The sequence below is a fragment of the Lontra canadensis genome, unplaced genomic scaffold (genome assembly GCF_010015895.1).
Source record: "Lontra canadensis isolate GAN:19392208 unplaced genomic scaffold, GSC_riverotter_1.0 scaffold23, whole genome shotgun sequence".
NCBI classification, from domain to species: domain Eukaryota; kingdom Metazoa; phylum Chordata; class Mammalia; order Carnivora; family Mustelidae; genus Lontra; species Lontra canadensis.
Window position 1 is genome coordinate 5151195 of NW_022631017.1, and position 18620 is coordinate 5169814.

Sequence of the window (18620 nt, forward strand, 5' to 3'; positions counted from 1 at the left end):
TTACAACCAGGAAGAGATGGAAGAGATGGAACCAAGGGAGGAAGCTCATTCCCCCCACCCCCATCACAACAGGCATCCAGGCAAACAGGATGAGGATGGGGCAAGCCCCCCCTCTCTGCACCAGCTCTGCCGCCACCCCCACCCAGCATCAGCTGGCCAGGTGGCCCCATTTCAAGCCCTGTGGCCACAGGGACCAGGATGTGGGCACCCAGGAACGGAGGAGCCCTGACGCAGACAGCTCTGCGACCCCCGTGCCTGGCCTCCGCAGCCACAAGCCAAATCCTCCCTATGGTCTGGGCCCCAGCCAAGCGCCCACACCCCAACTCACAGGACCGCAACTTCCCTGTTGCATCAGGTTACAGAGCGCGTGCACACACTCCAGAGCTCATTACACAATTGGAGTGCGCGCTCCTGGCACCCACACATCCCGGGTGGCCTGACAGGCCCACAGAGGAAACCACAGCCCTGCTGCAAGGCACAGGCCCCTCTGTCTGGAGAGCTCTGGAGAGCTGCAGGAGAACTGGGGAGGGTGCCTGGCCAGGACCCAGGATTCGGCCAGCTCCCCCGCTGTATCGTGAAACCCCAGTAAGTCAGGGCCCCCTTCCAGGGCCTGTTGCCCCACCTAGAAAGGAAGACCTTCCATGCCGATGATCCGAACACCGGCTTCTCCCCCACGCCACTCGACACCTGCCAAGCCACTGCCAGCATCCTCTTGCCCCCAAGAACATCCCCAAGGATGGGAGGCAAGAATTTGGAGACAGAGGGTTGCACAGGACAACCTCTAGAAGGGCTCTCTTCTGACAGGGCTTCTCTGTAGCAGAAGTGGGTGTGCCTGGAGGGGAACCCCATGGTCACCTCCTTCTCCCTAGGAAGCGGCCAGAGCTTTCGAGGTAGTCCTAAGGAGCAGCAGGTGGCCGAAGCAATTTTCTTCTTTGCGCTTTTAACTTTTCCCATCCACAACAGACGTGTGTTGCATATTACTTTGCAATAAAAGGTCGGAGGAGGAGGCTGGGCTTGACCCATTAACCTCCCAGGGCATGTGCCGTCTGCCCAGGACAATGCCTTAAACCGGTGCTTCCCTCAGCCTGTTGTGAAAAGGCTCACGTGAGCCCAGGAAGCCTGGGACAAAAAAGTCCGACAGGTTCTCTTGCCAGTGGGACTCCTCAGAGCCTCCAAAACGCTAATCTGGGCCACGACGCTCTGAGAAGAGGAATGAGACGAGGAAACTCATTGGTCTTGGAGCTCTTTATAGGGAAGTGTTTCCAGAGACACCTTCTGGGTCCTGCCAGAAGTAAGGATCCCAAAGAGGTGGAAATCCAGGCATATACCAGATATAAGGGCCTCCATCGAGGCCTGGAGGACACAGAGCAGCTGCCCTAGGCGGCCACCTCCAACTGCATGAGTCAAATCCCAAGCCCACTGCCTGGAACTGACCTGAGCCCTGCATCCCCGTGATGGCCGTGACAGAGGCAGGTAGCAGCGTGTGAGAGGGCCCTTGGGTGGCCCGCAGCCTCCCATAGTTTACTTAGATCTGCAGTGACCCCTGCTGGCTCTGCCCAAAATTGCCCCTCCCCTTAGTCCTCACCTTGCTTATCTTCCTCAATCACTGTCCTCCTCCATCCCTGGCTCTCCAGCATCTTCCCGATAGCCTTGACCCAGCCCTATTGGGATCCACCCTGATCACACCCTCCCACCAGGTCCCCACTCTTTTCCCCGTCCCTGGGGTTGGAATCTCGCTGGGCTGATAGAGCCCACCAATGAGTTCTGGGCCCTGAACTGGGGAACTCTGATGGCATGAGGAGTGGGGGCTCCGAAGACCACCTGCTGCCCTACTAAGGGCATGGAACAAACCCCCAAGGCCGCTATAATAACAACAAACGTTCTGGGCGCCTGGCTGGCTCCATCCATGGAGCATGTAGCCCTTAATCTTGGGGTTGTGCGTTCGACTCCCATGTTGGGTGTAGAGATGACTTAAAAACTTTTTTAAAAGCAAACATTCCCCTTCCTCTCTCTCTGCCTGCCTCTCTGCCTACTTGTGATCTCTGCCTGTCAAATAAATAAATAAAATCTTTTTTAAAAAATAAAATAAAATAAAAATAAAAAAATAAAAAGCAAACATTCGTTGAACTCTTACTATCCTCTAGGAGCACAGCTAAACCCTTTATGTAGGTTATTCTATTTAATTCTCATAAGAATTTTAAGAGGAAGGCATTATTCCTGTACTAACCCAGTTTTCAGGTAAGAACTGAGATTCAGAAGCAAAATAGTAAATGGCAAATCCAGGGGGAATCAAATGCCGTCACTGACTTCAGAGCCCATCCACGCGTCCACGAGGCTTATTTTATCATCCTTGCATCTGCCCACCACTCCAACTACCCGGGCATGCAAGTGTCTGTCCAGTACCCATGGCCTTGAGGAAGTGGGCCTCAGTGGGCCTTGCCCCATGCCCTCTAGGTATAGCCCTGTGACCCAGCCATGGCCATCTGTAACCTTCTCCCTGGCAAACTGGACTTCAAATTTAGTTGTCAAGTCCAGGACCCATCCCCTTTTCTGATCATTGAGTCTTGATTTATTTCAGGCAAAGCACAGGCCTTCAGTAAAAGTGGCTCAGACAGAAATGACTCTGCCCCCTAGCTCCAAGGGGAGTCACGTGATCCAAGCGCCACTCAAGCACCAAAACGTCCTGGCTACAGTGATTGGTTCACAAAGGACATATGACCCAGACTAGGCCAAAGGGGCTAGTCCTGGGAGTTCACTGGGGAGTCACTGGTTCTCCAGTCTGGAGTTTCTAAGGCCTGGGGAGGTGATGTCTGAGAAGGGAGCTCAGAGACCAGGAGAGCAGAGACCAGACCTGATGATGTTATTCACACTATGTCAAAGACAGGTCCACCCCTGGACTTTTCAGTGATCATGAGCCAATAAGTTACTTTTCTGTTGTTCTTGTCTTAAGCACATATGAATTGGGTTCCTTCCTTTGAAACAGAGATCTAGCAAAGCCTCCCCACCATTGTTAATCATTGGTAACAACTGTGTCTCCTTCTTGCCTTTTCCTCCTGTGCTTATTTAGACATACTAGACATTTTTTTTTAAATAAAAATTGACACCACTGACTACTCCTTCCTACAAGATAGGCTTTTTTGCTTATTTTTGTGAAACCTCACTCTCCTGGCTTTCCTCAGGCCCCTCTGAAGTCCTATCTGGCTCATTTTCCTTTGCTGGCTTCTCTTTGTTTGCAAGTAATGGAAACCAACCCTGGCATTTACAAGCCAAAAATTTTTTTAAAGAATTTATTGGAAAAATATTGAGAAACTAGCTAGGGATTTGACTGGAAGGCTAGAATACCTTGCTTGGAAATGGGGCAGAAATTAGTTGGCTGAACTCCAAAGGCCTCTTTCACGCTAGGGTCAGGTGCTCAAGATGCCCAGTCCCAGGAGAGAGTCTGTCCTGCTGAGTTTAGGTCACATGGCCGCCCCTAGGACATCCCATGGAGATGAGAGGGTCTGGGGGAACAGGTCTCTAGGGAGCCTTCCAAACTCTGAAGTGGGAGAACGGATTATCTGACTTATCACCCCACAAGATGGTGGAAAGACAATGCTCCAGAAGGGAACCAGAGACAAGAAGACCACAAAATGAAAGTGAACATCTTTCCTGTGTTCTTGGGGTTGTGCCCTAGGTGTTTTCTCTTGTCTGCACTGCTCCCTGAGCCTTCGCATTCCCTCTCATAATGGCTGCAGTTGCCACTGATATGCCAACCACTCCCAGTATAGACCTGTCTCCTGTGTAATGAGCCTCCCTCACAGATGACTCAAAGGACATTGAACTCAACGGGTCAACCCTGAACTTGTCCTGATCACCAAACCCGTTCCCTCTTCGAGGTCCTTTGGCTCAGCAAATGAAATCGCCAGTCAGCTGACCACACCAGGAATAGGGAGTCACTGAGTCATTCTCAATACCCCACCTGCTTAACGGGCTTCAAAGATGGCAATCCTCTTTCGGACACTCTCGTCTTGATCACCCCCATCTTTCATCCAACTAATTCCTTGTGCCATAGAATTTATCTGTCATCTCCTCTTCTTTTTTAGTAATAGAACTGCTGATCTGTAGTTAGATCCATGTCTGCCCAGAATAAAGACAAATTCCCCCAGCCTCCTTTCTAGCTAGGTATATAACCAAGCTCTGGACAGTGGTCTATAAGTAGAAATGGTGTGTGCTACTGACAAAGATATGTCCTTAAAAGAAAGGTTATGCCTACTCCCTCTTCTTTTCTCCTCCCCACTGACTGGACTGTGGGCATAATGACTAGAGTTGGAGCAGCCATTTTGGACCATGAGATGGAAGCTGTGTATTTGAGAATGGCAGAGTGACATCATTAGATAGAAGAAGCCTGAGTCCCTGACGGCTATGGAGATGCCCTCCCTGCCAAGGAGTACCTAGCTCTGGGCTTCATTTATGTGAGAAATAAATAAACTTTTATCTTGTTTACCCCCACCATTATTTGTGGAATTCTTCTGTCACTCAGAGCTGAATCTGACCCCAGCACACTGTACTCATTCTGTAAGTCTCAGATTAAATGTCATTTCTTCAGGGAAGTTTTCCCCAGTCACAGACTCAGATAGGATGAACTGTTATAAATTATTATAGTATAGGATCCTGTCATTCTCTCTAATACTTTTCAAATTTGTATCAAAATCAACTGTTTATATAGTAATTGGTATATTGTCTTTCCCTTTATTTGAACACAATTTCCAAGTGGGCAGGAACTGAAGCTTTTTTTTTTTTATTTAAAGATTTTCATTTATTTATTTGACAGAAAGATCACAAGTAGGCAGAGAGGCAGGCAGAGAGAGAGAAAGAGGAGGAAGCAGGCTCCCCGCTGAGCAGAGAGCCTGACGCGGGGATCGATCCCAGGACCCTGAGATCATGACCTGTGCCGAAGGCAGAGGCTTTAACCCACTGAGCCACCCAGGCGCCCCGGAACTGAAACTTTTTATCGCTAAATCCTTGGTTCCTAATACAGTGCCTGGGATAAAGCAGTCACTCAATAAGCCTTGTTGGTGAAATGAAGGGATGAATGACCTTAATGTTGTAAAAGAAATTATTACTGATTTCTCAAGCCTCTGGAGTTGCTTGCCATAGCAGATTAACCCAACAAGACCCAACTCCTCGGACTCACCAGTTTTCTCTAATGAAGTCTACTTCCCCTACATAGAAATGTCCCCTCCCTTGCCTCCATTGCAGCCTCTGTGACTCTGTTTCTCTTTCCCTCACAAAGGTGGTCATCTGGGATCATCTTTTCACCACAACCAAGTTGGCCCCAACAGGTCTCAGCTTCCAGCTCAGCAAACATGCTATTGTCTTACTAGACATCTCCTCCATTAAGGAGGAAGGTGGCACCCACCATCCTCCTCCCACTCAGGCACCAGTCCAGGCAGCTGTCCAAAGAAAGGGGTTCCAGGGCCTGGTACATTTGTTGTGGGTCCAGCTTGCACTGGTGCCCCAGATCTTCTCTGATCTCCAGAGCCCCGAAAAATCCCTCTCTCCACTTCTGTCCTCCACCTTCAGTAATCCTCCAAAGGCATGACATTGTGTCTAAGTAATAAAACATAGAGTAAGGAATGAGAACTGGTTTGAGTTCCTTAGGGCAGGGCTCAAGCTGTATCCCTCTCTGTCTTCTTACACCTGGCATGGGACCTGGCCCATAGCGGACACTAAGCAAACATCTACTGGATAAATAGAAAGGCTCTCCTGGGTGTGGCTGGGAGGGGAAGAAAGGGCTTATTGCATGAGGAGGATAATTTGAGGTGCTGCGCATGAGTTGTTCTGACGAATGGAAGAAAGGGAATGGAAGGGTAGTGAGAACCAAGGGTCTGTCCCTATCCTTCCTACTGCCTTGGGGCGGGGGGAGAGCACTAGCAGAGGAGGCCAGCGGTGGGGTCCAGGACTGGTGGGAACTAGATGCCAGCAGACCCTCTTCCTGCCCTCACCCCATGTCCAGATGGGGGTCTGGGGAAGTGAACAAATCGGGCCATTATCTCTGATCTGTGACGTCACTGCTCCTCTTGACAGAGAAGAATTTAAGAGGCAGCTGCCACAGGGGCACACAAGAGCTGTCCAGACACATGGGTCTTTTATGCCATTGTCTTTTCCCCAACTCCCAGCCATTCCCAGGGGCCAGGCTGATCCCAGGGAGGTCTGGCAAACAGGACTAGGTCCAAGCCAAGGTGGCTTAACTCCAGATAGCACCTGGAAGGGCCTCAGGAAGCCACAGTTTCCGTGCAAGGCCTGCACAGGGCAGACAAGGAAACTGAGGCCAGAGAGTAGGACTGGCCCACAGCCACATAGCATATTAGAGGTACAAGACCTGGCTCCCCAATTCTTTTCTTTTCTTTTTTTTTTTAATTTAAGATTTATTTATTTATTTATTTTAGAGAGGGCGGGGCAGGAGGGGCAGAGGGAGAGAATCTAGAAGCAGACTCCCAGCTGCACGGGGAGCCCTGAGCGGGGCTCAATCCCTCGACCCATGAGATCACAACCTGAACCAATAACAAGAGTTGGACACCTAACTGATTGAGCCACTCAGGCTCCCCACCTGGCTTCCAGTTTTGTCACACCGGGTGGGACACTGGGGAAGGGGAGGGGTCTACAGGTTTGCAGTGGGGACTCAGGATTTCACAGGAGGACACCTACCCCCACCCCACCCTGGAGTAGAAAAGAGCTTAAGCCCTGGAGTTCAGATGTTCTCATCAACACTGTATAACTTCAGCAAACATTGGAACCTAACTGCCCCTCAGCTTCCTTTACTGCAAAATACAGATAACAGTAACTGTACTAACCTCATAGAGCTATTGGGGGGATCAAATGAGTCGATATGCACTTGGAAAGGGACTGATATGTAATAAGTCCCCAGTAAACACCTGCTGTCACTACCGAGTGGACATCAGAAGGTCTTCCTGACCTGCAAATGTCTTCCCTAACCCGCCGGAAACCTTGCGGGAGGCGTGATTCACACGGGCCGGGCGAGTATGCGGAGGCTCAGCCACACCCACTTCCCAGGGTCCAGGGCAAACCAGGCCCGCTCCCCAGTGTTCACTGACCCCACCCTCCAATGCCCCCGTCTCTGGGACTCAGTGGCCCCTCAGCCTCCGCAGTCGCCAGCCTGTCTGCCGGGCTCTCACGCCCGATGCAGAGATAAGCGCATCCCACGATAGCATTGTTTCTGCTTCCTGAAGCTCTCAAGTGCGATCCTAGAGGGTGGGATTAGCCAGGCGTTTGGACAGCTCAGGAGTTTGGAAGGATGGATAGAGGCTGTTCCCAGAACTGCTCAGTCCCATCCTTAAAAGTGGTGGAAGTGGCTGGGCATGCAGGGAAGGGGCAAGGGGAGCAGCTGTGGCCTGAGCTCCTGGAATAATTCTGCCATACCCACCACCACCCCACCCCACCCCCCCACCACACGTACACACCACACTTGGCCTCAGGTGGAAGGAAGGGCTGCACAGCTCAGTAGAGAAAGAAGACATCCCTCTCCCACAGTCTATTCTCTCCCTGCCCCCAGATCAGAGCTGGCTGGTCCGGGGACTCCCTCAGGTGGCTGAAATGAATAGCCAGGTGTCTCTGGAGAGAGAAACTCAGAGCCCGTAGCACCAGAGCCTGCAAGGAGCCAGGCAGGCAGAGGAGAGGGGAGTCTGGGGGAATGGAGCATCAAAGCGGGCTTACTTCATCATGTTCGATAGGGTCAGCCTAGGGAGAGAGGCCTTCTTCCTCTCCCAGCCAGGGCGGGCCCCCTCCTCCTGTCCCTGCTCCCCCATGCTCCCAGCATAGCCGCTCGCATGACCTCACTGCCATGGCCAGGCCAGGCAGGTGGCCAGGAGCCAGGGACCCGCCAAAATCCACATCCCCAGAGACACGCACGAGCCAGGCAGGGCCTGGATATGTCACCTAAACAACCTCCACCCGTTGAACCCACGCCTGGGAAGACAGCCTGTCCCACTAAGTGTTTACTCCACCAGGCAGTCTCACCTCCTCTCACAACAAGACTGGACTCAGAGCCGTCCTCTACTCCTGATCTCGTCTGTTAGCCACACACATCCTGACTCTTGACTGCTCCCCTGCTCACTGCTGCTCAAGCTGTCCCATTCCAGGACCTCCCCCAAGTCCTCTGACCCACCTCTAACCTCTCCATGACTCCACATGGCAAAGGCAGTCACGCCAGAAGTAATGGAGGTGACAACCTGGATGTGGCTGTGCTGCCTCTGACAGGGGTTCCAGAAGTTTCGGTGGTTATGATAGTGACGGAGGTGGTGGTGATGGTCCCAGTGATGATGGCAGGGGAGGCGCTGGTGGTGACAGAGGGGCTGGCGATGGCGGTGGCAGTGGGGTGGTCCTGAGGGTTGCAACAGCAGGAATGAGGCGAGCAGGGGCGGGAGTCTCCCACCCCTCCCTAAGGCTCAGGGAGGTGAGCAGACCCTCACGAGTGTCCCCGAGGGCTACGGGAGTAGCAGTGAGTGGCGACTGCCCAGTCACCGCAGGCCCCCGGAACAATGAGGTCATGACCCCTTGCCCTGTTCCACAGTGAGGCCTAATCTATTTCCCTCCTGGACCTCTAGAGACCTTCTCTCCCACCTGAAGCACGTATCCTCTGACCCCGAAACGGCTAAGGCTCCCCTTGAGGGGACGTGGGACGAGGCCAGGCTGGCGAGACAGAGGATACAGTGTTAGCATCCCAGCTATTAGAAAACAAACTTGGGTCTGAACCTCACCAAAGAATGGGAATCATAATTCTTACAGGCAGGATCATTGTAGGGTCTGAGATAAGCATCTTCAAAAGTGCCTGGCACAGAATAGTAGCACAATAAATAATAAATCTTTTTCATTCTGTTTTCCGGGCCTTTCTTATGAAGCCCTGGTATACCCACCCACTCCCGACCCTTTTCCCATACGCCGCCCCACAACTGCTATAGCAAGTCGCCACAAACCTGGTGGCTTGAAACAACAGAAATGTGTTCACTTGCACTTCTGGAAGCCAGAAGTCTGAAATCAAGGTGTCGGCACAGTGGTGCTCCCTCCGAAGGCTCCAGGGGGAGAATTCTTCCTTGTCTCTTCCAGCTTCCAGGGGCTCAAGGCGTTCCCTGGCTTGGAGCTCCAACCTCGGCCCCCGTCTTCATGTGGCCCTTCTTCACGTGGCCTTCCCCCCGGGGTTTCTGTGTGTGCAAGGATTCTTGCACTAGAGTGAGGGCTCACCCTAACCCAGCATGCTCTCATCTCAGTCCTTACCTTCATTACATCTGCAAAGACTATTTCCAAGTAAGATCACACTCTGAGGTTTCGGGTGGCTATAACTTGGTGGTGGTGGTGGGGGGCTGTTCAACCCACCGCATACACACCCCCACCTCTGAATGAGCCAAACCTAACCCCCCACACACACACACACCCGGCATACTCATGGCCCCTGTCTCCCTCTCCCTTCCCAAGCCTGCTCCTGAACACCCCTACCCCACCCTCACCGCCCCCCACCTGTGGCATCCGAGGTCCTCGGGTCCTGTGCCCCGGGGCTCCCTGGTGCCCCACGTGCCCGCATGCATGTCCACAGACTCTTTCTCACTTGGCGATGATGAAGGGGGATTCTAGGCTTGAGTTGGAGTCCGCAGGGGCCTCACTGCTCGGAAACGCTTCTTCCTCTCCCGCTGGCAGCTGTTTGGCTTGGCGGGGGCCCAGCTGGCAGGACGTGCAGCCACGGAGGTGGGGGGGCGGTGGCAGGGGGAGGGGATGGTGAGGGGCAGGCAGCTCCCTCCTCGGGCCCAGGCCCCGGGAGCTGGGCCAATCGTGGGCCTCCCTACTAGCCAGCTCCAGCCCCCCTCACTCTTGGTTCTCCTCCTCCATGCTCCCCTGTCCTCCCCATTTGACAAAGGGGAATTCTGGAGACCCTCCACCCCCCCACCCCGCCCCAGCCAAGGAGAAGACGTGCCGAAGGGGAGCAGCAACTGGCAAAGCTAAACACACACACACACACAGAAAGAACAGTCAGCAGACCCCGGGGCTTTGCTCAGGGGGGCTCCGGGTACTCTTTGAGGCCACCCTAGGACAACCTGGACTCCTTCCTACCTCTGGACACCCTGCCCCCTGCTCCTTCCACATTTCTGAAATCTGTTCTTAGTGCCCCCTTCTAGGGCACTTGCTTTCTCCTTCTGGGTCCTCTCTGAACCCCCAAACTCGTGCCAATTTTTCCCAGTCAGTCCTCTCGTCAGATTAAGTGGTAAGGATAATGATGGCCCCCAAACCCCGGCCCCCAGCAGGTCCTACAACTTCTCTTAGCACTGTGGAAGCTGGTGAGTGGCTGAGCAGGGTCACTGCCCTCCAGGCTGGGGCAGGGGAATTCTATGCCTCCACCATGGGCAGGGTGGAGGATTAATGGACAGGGTTAGTATTAATACCATTAGGAAAAAGGTGTATTTTGTGTACACTTTGGATGGACACTGTGAGAAGAACGCGGTTTTACACTTATTCGGGCTTCATTAAAAAAAAAAAAAAAAACTTTTAACCCAATTATTTCACTTGATTTGCCAGCTTTAGAGAAGAGATCCCGGATGTTTGACCCATGCTAGAGGTTCAGCATTGGCACAGCTGGCGGCGGCCTTAGAAGAACTGTGGCACCAGAGCCCATCCTTCTTTGTCACTCTTGACCCAAAGATGTCACCATTCCTAGTTATTTGTCACCACCTAACTGGTGTTGATTGGAAACTTTTCCTGAAATGGGGCAGAACTGCCTGGTTTTCTCTTCCATGTAACTTAAGCACAACGATATAAATAAAATAATAGTTGGATGTTAAAAAAAAAGAAAGAAAGAAAGAAAGAAAGAAAGAAAGAAAGAAAGAAGGAAGGAAGGAAGGAAGGAAGGAAGGAAGGAAGGAAGGAAGGAAGGAAAGAAAGAAAGAAAGAAGGAAAGAAAGAAAGAAAGAAAGCAGAAGGCCGCGGAGAGCAGCTGGGCCACAGGGCTTTCCCACGGGCCCTGCAGGTGCAGCATGGAGGGCTCCCTCACGCTGCACACATGCGTGTGCACGCCGTTCTTGAGGAGGGGAGCTGCCCAGCTGCCTTGGCAACTCTGGAGTGCCGGCCGCGGGGGCCAGCTCATCCTGGCCTCCCAGCCACGGCGGGAGACCATTGGACTGGAGGCTCCCTTGGCTCCCATGCCCTGGCACATCTGGAAGCTGTTAGCTTCCAGCCCTTCTCCCACTCCCCCCTCCCTGCGCCAGCTGTTCTTGGTGGCTAATTCTGGGAAGTACCCCTCGGTTGTGGATGCCTGCAGAGGACGGGGTAGGAGGAGGGGAGGTCCTCACCCCTGTGTTGGTGGGTGGGAAGGAGGTGGGCAGGCCGCAGAGCGTCCCGTGAGTCACCCAGAAGAGCCGGTCTCCTCCTCCCCTGGCCCCGCAGGACAGCTGGTAGGGTTACTAGGGGTTGAGTAATGAGGAGGGAAAGACAGGGAGGAGGCAGGGGCAAGTGTGGAGGGAGACCAGGGCGCAGAGACTGCGAGAATGTTTCTGCCGAAGACATTGCCAAAGGGTCATCTGATAGCGTCCATCCCCCGTGCTGCCTGGGGTCCACGTGGTGTGGTGGAGAGAAGGCAGCCTTTGTGGCTGACCGGAGCCCAGTCGCAAGCCCAGCTGCCTCGCTGTGGGTCTGTGTGAGCTTGAGCAGGGTCCTTATTCTCTCCGGCCTGAGCAGCCTCGTCTGTACAAGGGAGGGATGGCACCCCCCGGGGAAGGACTCCGTGTGGTCTGTGGTGTGGTCTGCACTTAGAAGCGTTCACTCGCTCCTCTCTGAGAGCTGCTCCGGACACCTTCTGCTCACTCCCCTCCCCATCCCACCTTCAGGGATCTCATTCCCTAGTGCCTCCACACCACACCTGGACCTGCTCCCCAGATGGAGTCTGACCCTCTCTCCTCTCTGCTCAGCCCGGTCCTCTTCGCTTCCTAAACTTGTAGAGGTTTAGGAAGGCGACTGCCCCCAAGTCTCCCTCTACTCCCCAGCACCTGTGGCCTTAGGGAAGCTGTTTAACATCTCTCTAAGACTTGATTATCCCAGGGGTTAAATGTCATCACAGTTGCGAAGATGCCTCCTCAGATGCTTTGGCATTCCATCTTCCAGCAATTCCAGAAGACAGGTTTCTCAGCCGCCCTCTTATAGATGTGGAGGGAAGGACAGATACTAGCGTTTACCAAAGGCTTGCGGCACACCAGACCACATGCTGAGCCTGAAAGAAAAGCCAAGGAAATCCTATAGCCTTGCCTTAGAAAACACCTGTGTCTTCAAAAGCTGAGCTCTGGTTCATAGCTCCTAGGATCCCCCCAGGTAGCCAGAGAGCCTGTGGCTCATCATCCTGGCTAGGACACTCAGAGAGCAATCACACAGTCCCAACCCAAGGAGCCATTCTGTCACCAGCAGTTGGATGGCCCCACACCCCCTTCCAGGGCAGCTCCCCTCCCTGTTGCCCCCACAAGCTCCAGTCCCCTGGGACAATGAAATCACACGCCCCTGCTCCAGCCTCATCCTTGGCCTTTCCTCTCCCAACTCCCCAGCCTGCACTGCCTAACCCATCTGATGGCTAGTCTGCAGGAGCTGATCCAAGCTAGTTCTTCAATATACTGTCACTCCCATCTGAGTGCCAATGATTTATGGCTACTATCTCATTCAGCCCCCATAACAACCCTCAAAATGAGTATTATCATACCAGTCTTGCCAAAGAGGAAACCAAGCCTTAGAAACAGGGTCACCCCATCCACTGGGGGTTCTCAGTCTATGGAAACGGTGGCATCCTCTGTGGCTTGCAGTGGGCCTGCATCCGTGTTGAAGAGGAGACTCAAGTCCGTTCATTGCAAAGGATTCTAGGCCCGAATAATCAACTGCCTATGCATCAGTGCCAGCAGGGACCCACCACACTGCTCGAATCCTGCACGTCCAAAACCAAACCTCTGATCTTGCCCTCTAGAGGCACGTCACTCACACCTTCCCCATCACAAGGAATGGCAACTCCATCCTTCCAACCCCTTGAACCAGAAATCTTGTCCCCAAGATCTCACTTTCAATCATCTGAAAGTCTTTTTGGCTCTACCTTCAAAACGTATTCAGAACCCACCTCTCCCAACCTCTGCTTGCACCATCCTGTCATCCCCTCTCTCTGTATTACTTCAGTGGCCTCTCACAGGTCGCCCTCCTCCTGCCTTTGGGCCCTGCTGTCTACACAATACCCAGAGTTAGAGGTGACCTTTTAAAGCCAACCTCTTCCCTTCGCTCAACACCTTCCAGTGTTATTTCCCACTCAGAGCAAAAGCCAAGGGCCCACAATGGGCTCCAGGACCCACACCATCTGACCTCTGCCCTCTCCCCAACTCTTCCCTCTGCTCCAGCCCCACTAGCCTCAAACACTCCAGATACACTCCTGCCTCAGGGCCTTCGCTTTAGCTGTTTTCTTCTCCCCAAGTATCCCCATAGCTCCCTCTTTTAATCATAAATCTCACCTCTCAGTTGGGCCCACACTGACCAAGCTCTTTTTTTTCTGTGACCACTCCTCCCTCAGTACTCTCAATCTCCTCCTTTTATCCCATTCAACTTGACTTATCCCATTCAACTTGATTTCCAAAGCCTTTGTTTCTAAACCTTATGATTTACTTATATTTATGTTTTCTTTTTTATTGTCTCTCTTCCCCACTAGAATGTCAGCTCCCTGTGGGCAGGCAAATCTGTTTTGTTTACTGCCGCATCCCAAGTGCCTAGAACTATGACTGGCACCCTGTAAGTGCTTAATAAATATTTCTCGAATGAATGAGGCAAGTTAGCCAGTATATATCTTCAAGACACCCTTGGCACAACACATCGTAGGAAATTCTTTTGGTCAACACTTTTGGAGGGCTGCCATGTGTCAGGTCTTGTGCTAAGTCAGTCCAGGAAAGTGATCAGGAACAGATGTAGTCCCTGCTCTAGAGACTCTTCACCCAGAAGAGAATACAAGTACACCTCCACTATCTCCAGCAATGGGGAGTTGTAGGGGGAGGGGTGGTCATTCAACTTAATGCAAACAGTTATCATTGAGCACACAGCATACTCCAGTCCCCTTGCTTAGACACGTTTTACTTTGCCCTTAAAATACGTTTCACAATTGAAAACATCTTTGCATCCATATATCCTGGGATTCTCACTATCACTACCACCATATCACACCCCTGCTTTATTCCTTCCATCTTGCTTGCCTGCCCGCCTGTCTTCCCTCTTTCCTTTCTTCCAGAACACTTCCTGAGCACCTCCTCCTTCCTGAACACTGCAAGGCAGGTGTGGTAGGTTCCAAGGTGGCTCCAGAATCCCAGAAGATGTAGAACTGCACCCACAACAATTTCAGTAACAAGACCAAGCTGTTAGATAAAGGAACAGGACAAACCATCACCCTCTAGAGCAGTTAGGCTTGATCAAAGACACAGCGAGTTCTCACGGAGAAAGTAGATCTGAGCCAGACCTTTTAAAAATGGATTTTCAGATATTTCAACATTGAAAGGAAGAAGGAAAAGCATGCCCAGTAAAAGGCACAGCTTGAACAAAGACTTGGAGAAAAGAATGAGCCTGGCATGAAGGGCATTAATCTGATTCTAAGAGCAAGGTAAGGTCACTTGAGGGGTGGTGGGATTCAAGGAGCACCTCACCCAAATGTTGAATGGGAATGTCAGCAGGTTGACTGTGCAGCTGGATTTGTAGCAAGGATGGTATGCAGCTAGGTGAAGCACCAATTCTGCATTCAGACAGACCTGGGTTCAAATTCTGACCATGCCGCTTGGGCAAGTCGCTTTCGGTCCGGATTTCCTGCCTCTAAGATAGAGATAATAATTCCAGCTCACGCAGTGTTTGTAAAGATTAAATGAGATGATGTATATGAAAACCTCTGGCCCAGCACTTTTGTGGATGCTCTTTAAAAATGTTTATTGAGAGGTGCTGGGGTGGCTCAGTCGTTAAGCGGCTGCCTTCAGCTCAGGTCATGATCCTGGGGTCCTGGGATCAAGCCCTGCCTCTGGCTCCCTGCTCAATGGGGAGCCTGCTTCTCCCTCTTCCTCTCCCCCTGCTTGTGTTCCCTCTTTCGCTGTCTCTCTCTGTCGAATAAATAAATAGCACCTTTGAAAAAAAAATAAAATTAAATAAAATTTAAAAAATAAAAATGTTTATTGAATCTAAGAAAATTAAGGCAGTGGGCGTGAACCACTCATTCAAGAAGTTTAGTCATGAAAAGAGGGAAACATATTGCACAATGGCCACAGAGTGCAGAGCAGGGTCAAGAGAGCCTTTTTTTTTTTTTTTTTTTTTTTTTTAAAGCTGAGGAAGACCTGTGGGTGTTTGAAAGCTGAGAGGGTGGGTGCTGCCAAAAGACAGGCTGGCTGGGGATGGAAATGCTCTAAAACGGACTGCGGTGATAGTTGCACAACCCTGCGACTAGACAGAAACCCCTGGATTGTCACTTTCAGCCGGTGAATCGTGTGGCATATGAATTACATCTCAATAGACCTTTAAAAAAAAAAAAAAAAAAGCAAGGCAGGATGGATAGAACCACAAGCTTCTTTGGGAGTCAGGAAGCGGGTGTACGCAGCAGGGGTCAGACTTGGAGAACAGAGGGGATGCAGGATTCCTCCAAGACCCAGCGGTAAGCTGGAGGACTCGCTCATCACTTGCATGGGCGTTAAGGATTGCCTACTAAGTGCCCAGCGCTGTGGCAGGGACCCGGGGACTCAGATGTCCTCGAGCTGCTCACAGCACTTGGGGCGAGTCCAGCATGAGCAGAGCTATGTAAGGGCTGGGAGCAGGCGGGAGCCTGCAGGAGCAGGCGGGAGCAGAGACAGACAGCCACCCAGCAGTCACAGTCTTCACCAGTCAGAATGGGCTTGGTTTCTCAATCACAGACTTGCAGGTGGGCTCAGGGCTGCAGCACACAGACAGATGCTTGGGCTGTGAATGGGGAGCAGGGACCAGCAAGGTGGGGAGCTCCATAGCCTAACCAGGAGAGTTGTTAGAAGTGCCCCGTTGTGGAAGAGGTCAGAGAGTCCTGAAGCTGTCATCTCCAACCCCCAAGTCACTTCCATTAGACCTCGATACAGGAGCTTCCTGTAATGTCAGGTATTCAACATGACCCCAAGCACCAGGATGTCCCCCTGACCGCCACCCAGAACTAGTCTCAGCCTTTCTCTTCATCCCCATGGAGTTAACGCCCCTGCTGGCCCTCTCCCTACACCACCCTGCTCCCCAGTTCATCAGGTAAACTGAGGCAGTGTGCTGGAGAGAGGGTCTTAAAAGGGGTCATGGATTCTAGAACCCCTTGTTCTGCCCTCAACTCGCTGTGCAGCACCCCTCACAACTACTATGCCGCTCAGTCTCCCCTCTGTGTAAGAGATAGAATGTGTGAGGGTTCAGAGCACGGGCTCCACACCAGACTTCCTGGTTTTGATTTCCAGCTCTTCACTTACTAGCTTTGTGAACTTGGGAATGTTCTGTATCTTCTTTGTGTCTCACTTTATTTTAAATGGGGATACTGGGACACCTGGGTGGCTCATTCGGTTAAGCCTCCAGTTCTGCCTTCAGTTCAGATCATGATCCCAGAGTCCTGGGAAGGAGTCCTGCATCAGGCTCCCTGCTTAGCAAGGAGTCTGCTTCTCCCTCTCCCTCTGCCTGTTGCTCCCTCCACTTGCGGGCTCTCTCCAGCACATGCACTCTGGCTCTCACTCTCTCTCTCTGCAAATAAATAAATAAAATCTTTAAAAATAAAATACAATAAAATGAGGATAGTGGTAGCATCCACCTCAAAGGTTAGAGTGAGGATTTAATGGGTTAATCAGCACAAAGCACTTGGAATGTTGCCTGGAAGAGTAGGGGCTCAATAAATGTTAGGTGTTTGTGTCATTATGACCATAATGGAGGAGTTGCTCAGTGGTCTCCAAGGACCATTCTGGCTCGGGCATTCTATGACCTTGTGATTCACCCCATGCTGTCTTATTTGTCTGCCATTTCTAATTATGTGACCATTGAGTAACCTGGGCATCTCAAATCTGAATGTTTGCTTGGCCTTGGGTCTCCTTGACCTACCTTTTCCTATGACAGCCTGGGGGAAGCCTTGAGCCCCTATCCACACACTGTGGGAAGTCAGAGCCCTTCCCAGCATCTTTGAGGGCTGGGAATGGGGCGTTCTCTCAAACCTTTCCTCGCAAAGCCCTCTGCCTTGCAGTGATCTCCTCCTAAGCCTCACCAGGCCCACGTCTGTGTAGCCAACTTTCCTGAAGGTTCAAGAGTATAAGGGGAAATTACAGCACAGAGCAGGAAGAGATTTGACCGTGGAGGTGAGACAGTAGGAATCTGGATAAATAAACCTCAGTACACAGTCACAGTGGAACACTGCCCAGCCGTCAGAAAACCAGAAAGCTCTGTTGCTCCAGGGCTGATCACTAAGGAAATGCAAAGCTAAGCAAATGTTGGGTAAATACAGAACTAGATGCAGGGTGCTGTGAATGACATATTTGCAAAAGAAAGGGGAGAAGCAGGAAGGAAAATATGTTTATATACAGTTGCCTTGTATGCACAGAAGATCTCTGGGAAGCCACATAAGAAACTGGTGGTAAGCTTAGTGGCCCGGGGTGGTGTGAAGGGAGACCTTTTATTAAACCTGTACACCTCTGTGCACTTAATTTTTTTTTAAGATTTTATTTATTTATTTGAGAGAGAGAGAGAGAGCAAGAGAGAGAGAACACGAGCAGGGTGAGGGACAGAGGAAGAAAGAGACAGCCCCGCTGAGCAGGGAGCCCGATGCAGGGCTCAATCCCAGGACCCTGAGATCATGACCTGAGCCGAAGGCAGACGCTTAACCAACTGAGCCCCCCAGGTACCCCTGGATACTTTTTTTTAAGAGTTTATTTATTTATTTATTTTAGAGAGAGCACAGGGGAGGGGCGGAGAGGGAGGGAGAGAGAGAATCTCAAGCAGACTCCCCTTTGAATGTGGAGCCTAACGCGGGGCTTGATCTCACGACCCTGAGATCATCAAGAGTCAGACTCTTAGTCACCTTAGTCTCAGGTGCGCCTCCAGAGACTTTAGAAGGGAAGGGCGGGGGTGCCTGGGTGGCTCAGTGGGTTGGGCCTCTGCCTTCGGCTCAGGTCAAGATCTGGGGTCCTGGGAATCGAGCCCCGCATCGGGCTCTCTGCTTGGCAGGGAGCCTGCTTCCCTTCCTCTCTCTCTGCCTTCCTCTCTGCCTACTTGTGATCTCTCTCTGTCAAATAAATAAATAAAAATCTTTAGAAGGGAAGGGCAGACCACTCCTAGTCCAGGACTGCCTGGAAGCAGGAGGCTGAACAAGATCACCTTGCAAGGTTTTCACTGTCTTCTGACTCCCACCTCCACCGTGAGCCCTAATGGCAGAAGTCTACATATGGCATCCCTCACAGGGTTCAGCAGGGAGCCACTGCCAATGCCAGAGGTTCAAAGGAGGGAGCAGCGCTGCTCCTGAAGAAAGACAAATATTGATCTGACTCCATCCCTGCTTAGCAGTCAGAAGCCCCCGGTGAGGCGACCAGGAAGCAGGCAAGAGGCAGAAAAAGGCAGGGCATTTCCAGCTC

General features: G+C 51.8%; 1 protein-coding gene across 1 annotated transcript in view; it reads right to left on the bottom strand.

Moving 5' to 3' along the window:
• VEGFA (vascular endothelial growth factor A) overlaps positions 1–9876 on the bottom strand; it is a 70320-nt gene extending 60444 nt beyond the window's left edge. The window contains exons 1-3 of the mRNA XM_032861948.1: positions 9857–9876; positions 9654–9711; positions 8229–8380 (exon numbers count right to left, since the gene is read on the bottom strand). Coding sequence (XP_032717839.1) covers positions 8229–8380; positions 9654–9711; positions 9857–9876 — 230 coding nt within the window. The remainder of the gene's footprint in view (positions 1–8228; positions 8381–9653; positions 9712–9856) is intronic.
• Between the last annotated feature and the right edge of the window lie 8744 nt (positions 9877–18620).